General features: G+C 40.7%; 1 protein-coding gene across 1 annotated transcript; it reads left to right on the plus strand.

Annotated features, from left to right (window-relative positions):
* Positions 1-919: 919 nt before the first annotated feature.
* LOC121948384 (pre-mRNA-processing factor 39) lies at positions 920-10,326 on the plus strand. Its single transcript, XM_042493776.2, has 15 exons — positions 920-1,076; positions 2,596-2,846; positions 2,997-3,122; positions 3,245-3,363; positions 4,325-4,492; positions 4,762-4,945; positions 5,032-5,136; positions 5,715-5,841; positions 5,937-6,091; positions 6,421-6,547; positions 7,960-8,231; positions 8,393-8,577; positions 8,675-8,749; positions 9,432-9,603; positions 9,782-10,326. The coding sequence occupies exons 1-15, from the start codon at positions 1,019-1,021 to the stop codon at positions 9,860-9,862; spliced, it is 2,205 nt and encodes a 734-aa protein (XP_042349710.1). The 5' UTR covers positions 920-1,018; the 3' UTR covers positions 9,863-10,326.
* The last annotated feature ends 3,137 nt before the right edge of the window (positions 10,327-13,463 follow it).

The raw sequence follows: 13,463 nt of genomic DNA on the forward strand, positions 1-13,463 counted from the left end.
AATGAGACATCAGTTGCTGTTTTTTTTTTTTTTTTAAAAATACTTGCATGCATATTTGTTAAGGCCTGTTGGCTAAAAACCTAAAACACAGCATGTTTTCTTTAAAAATTGGCAGTAAAATAAATACAAATACAGCCATTTAAACTTAAATGCCCCTCACCTAAGCCAAAATATAAAGTATTAATTGCTCCCCACAGCTTAAAATTTTTTTTGACACCCTCTCCCCCCTCATAAATAACAATCAGTCCCTAACCGTTATTTGTAGAGCTTAGAAATTACAGAACAGTTGACTTGGACTTTTTATTTTAATTGTTGATCATTGGTGCTTTTTATTAATGTTTATATCATAGTTATAGTAACACCTACTTATTATTATTCCACACGCTTGTGTACATAATAGACTTGTTTATTTATTACCTTTATTTATTCAGTGGTTCTTGTTACTTGCTGTTAACCCCGTAAAACCTGGCTGGACATCAGTATTGTGCTGCGTTCAGATGCCTTTCACAAGCATTTAAACCTTTGGAATCTGGGAATATTGATTTGATTTCTTTTGAAAATTAACTACTTGGCAAGAAATGTTTGGCAAATTGCAAAATAAATAAATAAATAGAGTGATACAAGAAAATTACAAAATTAGCTGTGGGGAGAGCATTTGATATTACATAAAAACAAGTCAGGAAAACGTTATAATTCTCATAATTACATACTTCAAATTACGTTACACACACAAACTCATATATATATATATATACACACATATATATATATACACACATTTATTTTTTTTTTTACCACTTTTTAGGGTCATATTCTTTTTCTTTTTGTTTTTTCACATTTTTTCTTTTCTTTTTAATTATTTAGTTGGTTAGTCATTTTTGCTTATTTTCAGGTAATTTCTCACGGATGTCTCATAATTTCCCAATAACTTTTTATTCTTGCTAACTTTGTCGCGCGCAATGTCTGCACACACACACCGGTCGCGCGCCTGGATGACGTCGGCGAGTCGTTTTCCATCATGGCGGCTGAAGGCAGTGAGGAGATGAGCGGCAACGGGGAGCTCGAAGAGTCCTCAGGTAGTTTGAATAACCTTAATGAATATATTACACACCGTAAATCGTTTCGCAGATGTTAACGGGCTCTGTTTGTATCTGTAGGTATTTTAACGAAGGCTCATATCGGAGCTTTTTTAAGCACCAGCATGACAAGCTAGGCTAGGCTAACGCTGCACACACCACCAAGGAGCACAGCGTTCACTTCACTAACTTTAACTAACTCACCTCACCGTTTACCGACGTAACTCTTCACCTTTTGTTACAAATTAATACAATTATGTCCGTAACAGCTCAGAGGCACCGGGGTCAGTAACGGAGAGCAGACCCGGTTAAACTCGGTGCGCTCAGATTTAAATGAATGAAACATACCTCTGCAGGAGAAACCAGGAGGCGTTTCAGGCAGAAAAGCCGAAAATTTAGTATTTATTTTTTGTTTTGTTGACTGTTTATATCGCGTGTGCGTCACAAATAACTGGCAGTGATTTAGCTGCTTAGCTGGTTTGACTGGTCAGTGTCATCTTTTTAAATAAAGTCAAAATCAACCAGCCGCACCCTGTGTGGATCTGACCATGATCGTCTATCTGCTTAAAGTTTGTGTGAGTGATTTACATCTAGTTTGTACTGGTAATAAAAACTGTAGCACGTGCGTGTGTTACTTACATTGTTATTGTTGTGTTATTGGAGCATCTGTTGGCCCAATGTATGTATGTATGTGTGTGTGTATATATATATATTCAGGAAGCAGAGGAAGGTTCATGAATAACATCAAATTACATTCACAAATTTTAATACCATGTCAGTGCTAAAGTGTTTTGTCTGTTTTTTATCCTATACAACATAAGGCAGAAAAAAGAAAGAAACTAAACAGAAGCAGGCAAGTCTGTGTTTCTGTTGTCGCCACACCTTAAGAAAATTAAGTAAATTTAGAGGAATTGGCCGGGAAATTGTAACGAGGTTTGAGACGTCTTATTGTGTCTGAGCGTTCAGTAATGTCACAGCTAAATAATTGTTATCTATTCTGTCATTTCTGACTGTGGACATTTTTTTTATGTTGTGCGCACAAGATAATATAAAATTAAATTTATTATCTTGTGGGAACAACTGTTATTTTATGAGACCAAGCAAACCATCTTAAGCGCACAAAATAATTATCTTGTGCACACACATACAAAAACAATCACTTTTCAGGACTTGAGTTGGTCTGTAATAGCTGTATGGTGATGAAATTTGTTGTTAATCCACAGATTATGGGTTTATTTGCTGGCTGTGATATTGTTGTATTAGGCTATATATCACTGTTTAGTGGTGACATTTTTACTTCAGCTGTGTGTGACTGATCAGTCTAAAGGGCCTTTTTGGAGAGGTAGGGATTATAGCTGAGGTCCCAAAGAGGTAAAAAAAAAAAAATGCCTATTAGAAGCTTCATGAAAGAGGTCTGAATTTAATAATTGAAATATTGAAGCGTCAAGAAGGGCTTACTTGTACTTCAGTTATGTAAGTGAAGATTGAGTTACTCACCTCTAATCTCGCTCCTCTTCAGCCATGGAGGCCTCTGAAGTTCCTGCATCGCCTCAGACTGAGATGGCAGAGAATTCAGAAGAGAACGGCAGTCTCGCCGTGGCCCCTGAGGCCCCCGTAGCGCCCGACCCTGCTACCTACTCCATGCCTCAAGCAGCAGAAGACGAGGAGGGAGAACTGCCTGCGGACTTTGAGCGCCTGTGGAAGGCCGCCCACGACAATCCTCAAGACTTCACCAGCTGGACCGACCTGCTGCAGTACTGCGAGCAAGAGGTGTGTGAAGCCAACATGTTGCCCCTCAGTAATGATAAGGTTAAAATGTTGACCTCTAGCGTCCCCATGAAGCCACAGCGCACACGTGGTCTGGAGGTGTGCTGATGCCTTACATGAGATTTGGACTAAAGTTCTGTCTCATCTTTTCAGAGTCACATCACAGCGTCACGCAGAGCGCTAGAGGCTTTCCTGGCTCGCTATCCACTCTGCTATGGCTACTGGAAGAAATTTGCAGATCTGGAGCGCCGTGCTGGATACAACAACAAAGCAGAAGAGGTAAAACGTGAGAATTTACAGCTTCTTCCCCATCACACTATGATAACTCATCTGAAGTCTGTATAGGACGTGTTTTTCACTGGTTGTCGGTTGATATTGATGGTCGGGATGTGTTGTGTCAGGTGTGCGTTCAGGGTCTCCAGGTGATCCCCCTGAGTGTGGATCTGTGGATCCACTACATCAATCTGCTGCTGGGAACACTGGACATGAACCTGCCCGAGTCGCCCATGAGGATTCGCAGGTACTCTCTCACACACACGCCAACACACACTTTAAATATTTCAGAGGACGAGGAACAAAGAGGGGAATTTCACTTAAAGCACCGTTTTGCACTGAATACATTAACGCAGCCGTGTGCTTCAGTGGTCGCCATCAAACTCTGGAATTTTCTACAGAACGTTTGAAAGTGTTGCAATAATATTTTCCAGTTTAAGAAAATGTATAAAGAACAAAAAATTAGACTATATGAAGCTGCTGAGTAGAATCTGTCCCTTTGTTGAAGGTGTCTTGATTCTGATTGATGTATTAATTAAATATTTTTTCTTTTTGAGTTTAAAATCGATCTTATTTTTATGTTAACTAATTGACAAACCACATTTTTTTGTTTATATATGTTTTGAGAAAGGGGCAGGTAAAATAAGTTTTTTTTTTTGCTGCTATTTTTCAGTCATATAGTGTGTATTAGAGTTGTTTTGGATTTAATTCTGATTGTTGTGTATTAACACGAGCGGAACAAATAAAAAATGAATGAATACTCATCGTTTTTACCTGGATGTAGTTAAATTCTCCACAATAATCATTATTCTTGCAGTGTTTTGACTTTTGATTACTGTTTTATCACCTTACGTTTGCAATACCTCCATACACACACACACACACACACACACACACACACACACACAGACACAGAGTTATACTGACGGCCCTCTGTAGTAGTTCTACTGCTTAGACTCATTAATTATACTGCTGTTTTTTATTCTTATTCTTTATTTCTTTCTGTATCAGTGTTTTGTATGTGTCGCATAAGCAACATGATGCCTAAATTTCACTCTGGATCAATAATATCTTGTGTTCTGTGTTGTTTGGCGTGCACAGCACAGATATAATAGAAATTGAGAAGAAAATATCCTCTAAAGGCAGCAAAGCTACTATTTGTGAAAGCTGTTTTTGTGCTTTAATTGTTCTCTGACCTCAACTCTCAGTGTGTTCGAGGATGCGGTCGCAGCAGCAGGTCTGGACTTCCACTCAGATCGGCTTTGGGATCTCTACGTGGAGTGGGAGAAGGAGCAAGGGAACATGAAGAACGCAACAGCTGTCCTGGACAGAGTCCTCAAAGTCCCCACACAGCTTTACAACACCCATTACGACAAGTAAGACCACACACACACACACACACACGAGTGAGGTGTGTGTGCCAATCCAAACTATGAAAATAAATGTATAGAAGAAAAGAATACTGATGCTTCGTTGTCTGTACCAGGTTCATTATTGTGATGATAGATGGTATATTTCATTCACACAGAGGATTTTTTGGGAGGAGAACATTAAATCTATTGTGATCCTTTAAATATTCTTCCCTCCTCTTTCTCACTCTTCTCCCATTAATCTCATTCTGTTTTCCCGTCCTGCCGTCCGTCAGGTTCAAGGAGCACCTGAACAGCCACGAACCCAAAGAGGTGCTCTCCCCAGAGGAGTACGAGGAGCTGAGAGCGCTGTGTCGTCAGAGTCAGAAGGCAGAGCGCGCAGAGCGGGCACAGGAGGAGGAGGAGGAGGAGAGGCCGCCAGGGGAGGAAGAGCCTGCCACACCCGAGGGCACAGACTCAGTGAGTAACATCTGACTCGGTTTGAAAGTTTTATACCAGTGAGACTTGAAGAGATTAAATAGACAGTTATTTTTCTGTGTTTTCAGGAGGAATTGATGCAGAAAATAAGGGAACAAGTGCTGGTTCGCAGGGACAAAGTTTACCAGGACAACGAGGGAGAAGTCCGCAAGAGGTGGCACTTTGAAGACGCTGTGAGTTTTTTCTTTCTTCTCCACTCTGTTATTTTATTATTTCTCTCATTTTCTCTTGCTTTTCCTACCTCTGTCTCTCAACTGGAGATATATTTAATTTTATTTTCTTTCTTCTTTTTTTTGTTTGTTTTTCATGTGATATAATTGATATTTTGTAACCCTTGACCTTGTGTAATAATAATAATAATAATAAGAAGAATAAAAACAGACTTCTGTACTTACACTGCCAACATATTAAAACATATAAGTGCCAAAATTATTATTCAGATCAGAAACTGATCAAGCAATAAGTCAGTTAATACCAGCTTTCAGTATCCGACATTTTCCGTGGTTTTGTGCTTCAGAAGCAGCTTCAGGGGGTTTCTCTCGACCTTTCTGAAAATCCACATTCTCAATACGTCTGCTTTTGTGCTCAAGACCAAAAATAGTACTAATGTTCTTAATTTGCTCAGAGTATCTATTTTTTTCCATGACTTGCAGTTTTTCATAAAAATATTTAGAATTATGTTTTTGTTCACATTTATTGAACTCGTTGCACTCTTTCATCACTTGCTGATTTATTTTTCTTCGCCCTGCAGATCAAACGTCCCTACTTCCACGTCAAGCCTCTCGATCGCCTCCAGCTGCGGAGCTGGCACTCATACCTGGACTGGGAGATCGCTCAGCTGAACAAAGATACCAAAGACCCCCAAGACCCTCAACAAGGTGACGACATAATAAACAAGCTGTCACATTAATCGCACAGTCTCCGTGATTCTGCAAGTTTCTCTTAACATCTGAAAATGTTTTCACTCTACTAGATCCAAACCAGACAGCCACAGAGGGGTCAGAGGTCACGGCACAGCCTCAGGAACAGTCAGAGGATGCTGTGGTTGCCCATGACGACCACAGAGTTCGCATCCTCTACGAGCGCTGCCTCATCGCCTGTGCTCTGTATGAGGAGTTCTGGACCAGGGTGAGGAAGAGTGTGTTTGTGTGTAATCTGTATTTAGTGACAGAATACATAAGAAGGCAAACAGTGGTTAAAATGACATGTTTAGTTTTAGACAGATAGACAGACTTTGTTGTCCACCTCAGTGGAAATTTATCAGCGCTTCGCTCAGACACAGCAAAGATACATACAAACACATAAACCAACACACCATTAAAAACACACACATATAAGATACAATAGTGCAAATAGGCAGGTAGGATCAATAAATTATATAAACATATGTGTATAACATGATCTCTGGTTTGTGTGTGTGTGTCTCTGTGTAACATGTTCTTGTATGTGTCGTTCAGTACACTCAGTACCTGGAGGCGCAGAGTGTGGACGAGGCACGGGCTGTTTTCAAACGGGCCTGCGAGATCCACCTGATATACAAACCAAACATTCACATGCAGTGGGCCACCTTCGAGGAGCGACACGGTACGACAAAACACGAACGCACGCCGGCACTATGTACAAGTGCGGGGGAGTTTTAGTGCAGAGTTCAGTTGGGTGAAGGCCTCAGGGTGAAACTGTTTGGTAATCTCGATCAGAGCTGGACCCAACTCAGAATTATTATTATCGATATAATGATTATCATGTACGCAGCTACCTGTACCAAAGAAAGCACTCTCAGTCGACTGAGGGGTCTCCGACTGATGATTTCAATCTCTGACTTTCAAGAGGCAGACCTAATCTGACAGTCTTTGATGGACCTGTAGCACTTTTCTGAGGGCAGAAGGACAAACAAGCGACGGTCTGCATGAAATAAGTTCTTTGAAGCTGCATTTCCATCAAAACTTCTTGTACCTTTGTCAGTGGGGCTTTGGCAATTCATCAATGTAGACGTCAGTTACGGAAATATGTCCATTTGCAAAATGTGCGTCGGCACATCACAATATAGTAATATAGTAAACTGCAGCCCAGTTAGTGATTATCTTAACTGTATATTACCACAGTCATTAAATAAATCCTTAGTATAACCGTTTTAAGTTTCAAGTCAAGCACTTAAGGGATGACGCCTGATGAGCTGTACTTTATGAAAAGATAAACTTCTGATACTCCAGCTCAGTGAAAGGGCTGCGACGAAATACAGTGACTAGATTAATTTGTGTGTCACAGCAGTCCTTTTGAGTTTGAGGTCCTGCATTTTTCTGATCAGGCATCAGACAAACAGGATCTATTACAATAATAAACAATCTATATTCATTCAGACCTTTATTTAAATCAATACAGAGAGGCCCTCAGTAACAGTTAAAATTAGTTGCAACAATAGCAATGTCAAATAGCTAAAAAATAAAAGTAAAGGATAACATTGTGTAAAGTACTTTTTAAAACATTAACACTCAAAACAAGATCTGAAAGAAGGCATTTGAACAGCCGTAATGGTGGAAGAGAGTCCAAGTTGAAGTTCATTTGCAGAAATTTTTCCCAGCTCAGTTCTGATTTAGGAAATGTGGAGCAACAAGATATCCTGAGACCGAGTACCAAGATTATGTGAGTTTAGAGGTAAAGGGGATGAAATATAGGGGGGAAGAGTCTGTTTCAGGGCTTTATGATGAATAAAAAATGATGCTGATCCATATGATATAACACGGCAGTAACTTCAGTGGAAGTTAGACTCATTTTAAAAAATGCTTCAAGTATCAGAGTTTCAACAGAAGACGATTGAATTCTGTCATTTAAATGCTAACAAGACAAGTTTTTGATCTGTATTTTTGGGTAAATATAAAAATAACAACGGCTCCTTGACCCAAGTCGCGTCCCTCTTTTTTAACAAAACTACAATAGACGATTGCATTTACATTCTGTAGCCACCACACTCATGAAACTCCCTCATCTTCTCCCATCAGGGGACTTAACCGAGGCCCGGCGGGTGCTGGAGGCCCTGGAGAAAACCCTACCAGGTTTGGCCGTGGTCCGTCTTCGCAGGGCGGCTCTGGAGAGGCGAGCGGGCCAGCTGGACCAATCAGAGGCCTTGCTGCAGGAGGCCGTGGCCGAATCTAAAGAGAAGCCCACGTTGCACGCTTTCTATTCCATCAAGCTTGCTCGTCTGCTGCTGAAGCTGGGCAGGGACCCCACCAGAGCCCGCACGGTCTTACAGGAGGCGCTGGAGATCAGTCCGGTGAGATAACAAACACCCACAAATATTTCAGCCCGTAACACCATCACAGGTGGTGACAATATTTGCGAACCATTGGCTGTAAAGTTTTAGTGTGGATGTAGCCTAAGACACACGCTGTATTAACTCTAGTTTCTAAATGGGCTCTTATTTTCCTCCCTCAGGACAACGATAAGTTGCACCTGAACCTGTTGGAGCTGGAGGTGTCGGGTGACCCCTGGGCGTCAGCTGAGGCGGTGCAGGAGTGTGTGACACGAGCACTGGCCGCTCCCCTCGCTCCACACACCAAGATCCTCTTTTCTCAGAGAGGCCTGCAGTTCGCCGAGGACTACAGCAACTCTATCCAGAGGTCAGAGCTCAGCAGCGAGTCTAACGAAAAACCCGATGGCGCTATTTGTCGTCTTTGACCTGAATGCGGTTGTCCACTGTCCGTGTGTCCTCTGCAGTGTGCTGTCTGTCTATGAGGAGCACCAGAAACTGCTGAGGGAGCTCGGAGGAACGAAGAGAGGAGCAGAGAACGGGTAAATTGATCAAGTAGCAGCTGGTGGTGTTGAACATGTATTAAAATCCAGTTTGAATGTCAGAAACAGTATTTTGTTTGATGCCCTTGTTGCATGTAAGACTGGTTTCCGCTAAACAAACTGTCAAATCAGTCTTTTTAATTCTCAATCCACAGTGTTTTCTTGTTTGAATTCATACTTAAGGAGCGCCCACTAGCTCACCAGGTAGAGCGGGCGCCCCATGTACAAAGTCTGTGTCCTTTCTGCAGCAGCTGAGGGTTTGAGTCCATCCTCAACCTCTAAAAAATGTGACATAGTTGCAGCTTCTCTGTTTCTTTTCATTAGTAATCTATGAAGCCTAAGTTAGTTTTGTAACGTCAGTATTGAACATTTTGCATGCTACTGTTTTAAAGAGCAAGGCTTTGCTTTTCTGTTTCAGTTTTAGCAAAACTTTTTGTTCATTATCGAGTGCTAGAATCTTTTTTTTTTTTTAAGAAAAGGAGAAAGCATCTGCCAGCAGTATGTTTACTTTCTTCTAATGCACGTCCACTTGTTACACAGATTGTCTAGAATCAAAAGTCATGTTCAATATTTGTCGAACTGCCTGTGAGATTTTTTTTTTCTTTTTGCTTGATAATTAAGGTCTGGATTTATTCTAACAAGTAAGTAGACAGTTTGTAATAACTTTCACAATAATCTTTAGGGATGAGGACCCAGAGAAGCTGAGCAAAAGTGACGACGGCTCTGCCGTCGCCGTGTCTGCACAAGTCCCGCCCACCATGCCACATGTCCCCATCACCACACCCCCTCCTCCGGTGATGGGCGCCGACGCCAGCTCACAGGCCGCCTACGGGGGATACAGCAGCTGGTACCAGGTAGGACTGAGATTACATTATAGACGGCAACTGAAATAGAAGATGATTGTTTGGGTGAAAAAAACTTTCAGGAAATCTTATTTAAAAAAAAATAGAAAAAGCCGCACCAGACTGCTAAAACACACTCTGTTTGAGATGTTGCATGTACTTCATGACCTGTTTGTGTTTATTTTTCCAGCAACCGCAGTACGGCAGCTACGGTAACTACGGCTACCAGAACACCTGGAACTACAGCCAAGGCTACTATCCTCCCAGCTGAAGCGACTCTGACACCAAGCAGCCACAGGAAACGGTTTGACCCAGGATGACAAACAAACTGATCCACCGAGTCCTGCCGGTCCACCTGCTTCAACATCATCATCATCATCCCAGCATCCTTTCCTCTCCGTCCTTCCTCTGAGGTCCTCTCTGTCCCGGATCTGTTAAGTAAGGGACAGGAGTCGAGCTCTTTTAGCATGTTGTGTTATTTCAGTGTTGATTCTGAGGGACAGGTGGAAAGACGATGAAAGAAAACAGTGACGCTCCCATTCTCAGTGCATCAGTGTCTCACCATTTTAATCAGAACTATTTTTGTATTTGTCTGCAAGCCCTCTCTCCTGTTTTAAACTCATCCGGTTTATCCACCGCTACAGGTAATGTATGATTGACATTTTGTACCATTCCAGAGTAGGCAATTTGTTGTTTTTTCTAATGTATATAAAGGTGTTTTATAGTGTGTCACAACAGGACGGTTTTGTGTTTTTTTGTTTGTATTTTCATAATGAGGGTGAAAAAACAACCGTCACACTCATTATGTGAAAACTTTTGGCCTGTTCACATCTTCAGCATTGATTTCCAAAGTCAGGAAAGAGTTTTCTGTACATCATTGCATTGGCTCTTGTGCAGAGTGATGCAGACAAACTTCGTATCGGAACCACGACACGCAACACCGCACCTGACCAGCCAGCCTTCAAAATACTGATTCGTTACACAACCGTCAACACAAGATCCGAAACTTAACCGGAAACTGCGAATCCTGTAATAAACATGCGCCGCTCAGATGATCCACTGAGGTAGCACATTTAAAGTGATCAATTTGGGACGTTTCATACATGTAAAACAGAGAGATTATGTTTCAGAACAACAGCAATGCAACTAAGACGATTTAAAAGAATATTTTCGGGTTATTCTCATGTTGAGTTGTTAATGTGCCTGTTACTAACGCTAACGTTGGCATAGAAGACGAATCTAACACACAAACTCAACAGAGGATTAAAACATTAAATAAATAATTACTCTCATTATCAGGGTTCCCACGGATCCTTGAATCCATCAATCTAAAAATAAGGCCTAGTTGGCATTACAATGTTGTAAATCAATTCTTAAAAATGCCCTGTCATGTGAGGTGGGATTTTTTATCATTTTCCCTGACTTTGCATTGAAAAAGCTGAAAATATGGGTAACTTTAAAAATAATAATAATAATTTACAGAATGCCTTTTGCATTAAGATCACCAAAAAGTCATGTTTTATGTTCCAATATATATTTGAAAAATAAAATAAAATCCCCCCTAACCATAAATCATTTCTTTTCCCCTCTAATAATAGCTACTTTAAAATTTGGTCTTAATTTCTTTCCAGGTGGCATTAAAAAGGCTTAAACCCTACTTGCCGTAAGTTGCAGAAACCCTGATTTTATTTTCATCCAACACCCGGGATCCGACTTGCATTTTCTTTCTTTGGACCTGTTAACCTGTGTATATTTAACGTTGCAGGTTCTCTGTGAAAGCAGGTTAGATTTTTACAGCTACATTGTCATCATCTTTTCAAATTAGTGAAAAATCATGTTTACAAAAATCAAATTGCCTTAATGTTCAATTATTGTGGAGGTGTAAATATCCTGTAAATGCAACAGTAGTGGTAGGTTATTGTAAAACGGTAAGCTGTGTTTAGGCAGTTTAAAGACAAATTAACATGCATGGGGATACAATACCAACTAACAGTGTTTACATCTAAAGGCATTTTTGTAAACAATGTTATTGGTAGCAAAAACATTTTAGAGTCTGATTACAGCATGTAAAATTATTCATTGTGCAAACAGCAGTGATTCGCATCTTATGCGTTTAGGTCACCAAAGTCGCACTCAAAAAAAAAAAGTGGCCAGGGTGTGCAGGCCTGTTTTTCGGTGGGGGCGGGTTCTCCTCAAACCAAACTCTGAACTAAAATTAAGACAAAACATCACCTGTGAATTATGCACCCATCAGGATGCAGGACTCTGCTCTGGTGTAATCTCATTTTCAGTTTTTGTCAGTTCGATGGTCACATAGCCAGCAGGTTTTGGATGCTTTAATCTTTTTAAAACAGAGAGAAACTCTCTTTATTTGTTCCCTTCACATTAAATCTCTTAAAGTCCTTTGTGTGCGCCCTGCTAAACGCAAAAGTCACTTATTCACATATAAGTAGAGAAAACACTCAAATTTTATTCTTACAGAATCACTGGCAACAGTCACTTATAGACAGTTTGAAACTGGACAACATGGACATTATAAATGAGTCTCTCTGTTTCCTGTTGGGGTATTTGTTAATGCAGTAGCCGACAAGGAAACTATTAGTTTCTTTGGCAGCTGACAGGAAGTTAATGGACCAAATCTGTTGCCTTAACAACAGGCTCAGGTGCAGAAAGTTTGTGAGAGCCCAACTGTGAATGTAGTGTATTTTTACTCCAGGCTGTTTGCACTTTTCACACACACATTGTTAACCCTGCATTAACCTGAGCCCAGGGCTCCACCATTCACAAAAACTCGCCTCTTATACTCTCTTCTACGAGCCCGGGGCTAAATGTCAGCTCGCAACTCGTGTTAACAGTCTGCATTTTGTTTGTTTGTTTGCTTAGCCCCAGGTTAGGTCTATTTTCAAGTGATAATCCAGCAAACTCAGGCCTGCTGGCCCTGCTCCAAAGCAGGGCTGGGCTAAGGTCGGGGTTAATCCTGACTGTCCCAGGGTCACGACTGTGCCAGAGTTAATGCTTTGTTAGCCTCAGAGTAACAGTGCCTTTAGCCTGGAGATAAGTGCGCATTGAAAAGCCCGCAGAGCAATGGTGCCCAATGTTTTTGGTCTAAACAACCCCTCATATGTGTCAGATTGTTAAAGTATCCATCGATTCCCACCGTGCGTTTTTAATGTCTAACACCATTCATTGATAAGATTGGATATTGTAATTTTTTCATACAATTGAACTCAATATTTAGGTTGGTTTTGGTCAGCGATCGTATGACTGCTGCTACTTGGAGTAAAGCCGAATGTGTTAAGTGTTATTCATCACTTTTAGTTGTTTCAACCATCTATTTATTTCTTATTCTTTACTTTTGGCTACCGATTTAAACTTCTCTGCTCACTTGCTAACTAGCTTTTATCCTCTTTACTGCTGCATGCAGTGTTCAGGTCTTACAGTTCATTTTATTTGTGGATATATAATTTTTAATCATATCAGTTCTATTGAGGATAAGAATACTGAAATTTTAGTTTGCTTATTGTCAACAAATCACATGAAAACACTACAACAAGCAATGATCTGTGCCTCAGCAGTTTCTACCTTTCCTCATGTGGAACTTAACCCAGAGCTCATTTGTTCCTTCTGGAGACTAAAAATTTTGATAATGGGTCACAAATACACACTTTCATTTTTGTAAAAAGGCGAATCATTTTCCTGTAACAGCTGAGCTTGGTAGTTTTTGGCAAACATTACTGAAAAGATGCTTGAGTGAATCTTTGCAGCATCACATTCGCAGTAATGAAGAAACACGTCTCCCAGAGCATCAGTGCGGTTTTTCGACTTCCTCTCAGCAAGGTTACATGTGAAAGTTTAAAAAATCCAGTCCACCA

This window comes from Plectropomus leopardus, chromosome 8 (assembly GCF_026936395.1).
Source record: "Plectropomus leopardus strain MGB_pleo_1.0 chromosome 8, ASM2693639v1, whole genome shotgun sequence".
In the NCBI taxonomy this organism is placed as follows: Eukaryota; Metazoa; Chordata; class Actinopteri; order Perciformes; family Serranidae; genus Plectropomus; species Plectropomus leopardus.

What these genes read in the sequence shown, in the direction of transcription:
- LOC121948384 (XM_042493776.2), top strand. Translation starts at nt 1,019, where the DNA reads ATGGCGGCTGAAGGCAGTGAGGAGATGAGCGGCAACGGGGAGCTCGAA. An exon ending in TACAACACCCATTACGACAA is followed by an intron (nt 4,493 to 4,761) that starts GTAAGACCACAC and finishes GCCGTCCGTCAG; the next exon opens with GTTCAAGGAGCACCTGAACA. An exon ending in GGTGGCACTTTGAAGACGCT is followed by an intron (nt 5,137 to 5,714) that starts GTGAGTTTTTTC and finishes TTCGCCCTGCAG; the next exon opens with ATCAAACGTCCCTACTTCCA.